Raw genomic sequence first — 1235 nt, 5'->3', positions numbered from 1 at the left:
CACGATCGTGATGACCAATTCTATTGGTTTATTGACGCGCTTAAACTTCGCAAACCGTACATCTGGGAATACAGCCGCCTTAATATGACAAATACTGTGTTGTCTAAGCGTAAGCTGACTTGGTTTGTCGAATCGGGATTAGTCGATGGATGGTAATAATGGTATATATTGTTTTTGATATTAACTCAACAAAATATTTATAGGGATGACCCACGTTTTCCGACAGTGCGAGGCATCATTCGCCGGGGAATGACTGTTGAAGGTTTACGAGAATTCATAATTGCTCAAGGATCTAGTAAATCAGTAGTCTTTATGAATTGGGATAAAATATGGGCATTCAATAAAAAAGTAATTGACCCAATTGCACCTCGGTACACGGCTCTCAATTATGAAAACCGTGTAGTCATAAATGTTGAGGGCGCAAAAAAAGAAACTGTTGAAGTACCTGTGCATCCGAAAAACGAAAGTCTTGGAAAAAAAACTGTCACATTTGGTCCCCGCGTATATATTGATTATGAGGACGCTGTTACCTTGAAAGAAGGTGAAAATGCTACATTTATAAATTGGGGAAATTTGTTAATCAAAAAGGTGTACAGAGATAGCAATGAAAAAGTAATAAAGGTTGATGCCACTTTAAATTTGGACAATAAAGATTTCAAAAAAACATTAAAACTTACTTGGTTGGCTGAGGAAGACGACGAGTCTGCATATCCACCTACATACTGCGTTTACTTTGATAACATTATTAGTAAGGCGGTTTTGGGCAAAGATGAAGATTTCAAACAGCACATTGGTCACAAAACCAGAGTAAGTCCCAAATCCCATTTAAGATTTTTCTAAAATCTTTACAATAATTTAACAAATAACAGGAGGAATTGAAAATGCTGGGTGATCCTGAACTCAAAAAATGTAAAAAAGGTGATATCATTCAGCTTCAACGGCGTGGTTTCTTCAAAGTTGACGTCGCTTATGCTCCAGCCAGTCCTTTTTCAAATGCTATTACACCAGTCATTTTGTTCTCAATACCAGACGGTCACACCAAAGATATGCCTTCATCAGGATTGAAAATAAACGCTAACTCAAAAGACGTCCGCAAAAATGTGAGTATGACAGTTAGGTCAAATCGCAAAATAGACAAATATTATCTGAAGGGTCCGTTATCAATTACTTTCTGCTTTATAGCAGAATTCAAGGTACATTGAACAGGTAGTATCAGTAGAGCAGCTGATTTGATT

At 37.0% G+C, this 1235-nt stretch overlaps 1 protein-coding gene across 1 annotated transcript; it reads left to right on the top strand.

Moving 5' to 3' along the window:
- Positions 1 to 6: 6 nt before the first annotated feature.
- LOC108357296 (bifunctional glutamate/proline--tRNA ligase-like) lies at positions 7 to 1193 on the top strand (the record flags this gene model as incomplete). The annotated part of the gene is made up of 3 exons (XM_017608383.1): positions 7 to 152; positions 204 to 807; positions 870 to 1193. Coding segments are annotated over exons 1-3 (996 nt in total), but the record flags the coding sequence as incomplete, so codon positions are not given.
- Between the last annotated feature and the right edge of the window lie 42 nt (positions 1194 to 1235).

This window comes from Rhagoletis zephyria, unplaced genomic scaffold (assembly GCF_001687245.7).
Source record: "Rhagoletis zephyria isolate East Lansing unplaced genomic scaffold, Rhagoletis_zephyria_1.1 Rzeph_scaffold_73967, whole genome shotgun sequence".
NCBI lineage: Eukaryota > Metazoa > Arthropoda > Insecta > Diptera > Tephritidae > Rhagoletis > Rhagoletis zephyria.
The sequence above is the reverse complement of the archived record's forward strand: the minus strand, read 5'-3'. Positions and strand labels throughout refer to the sequence as shown.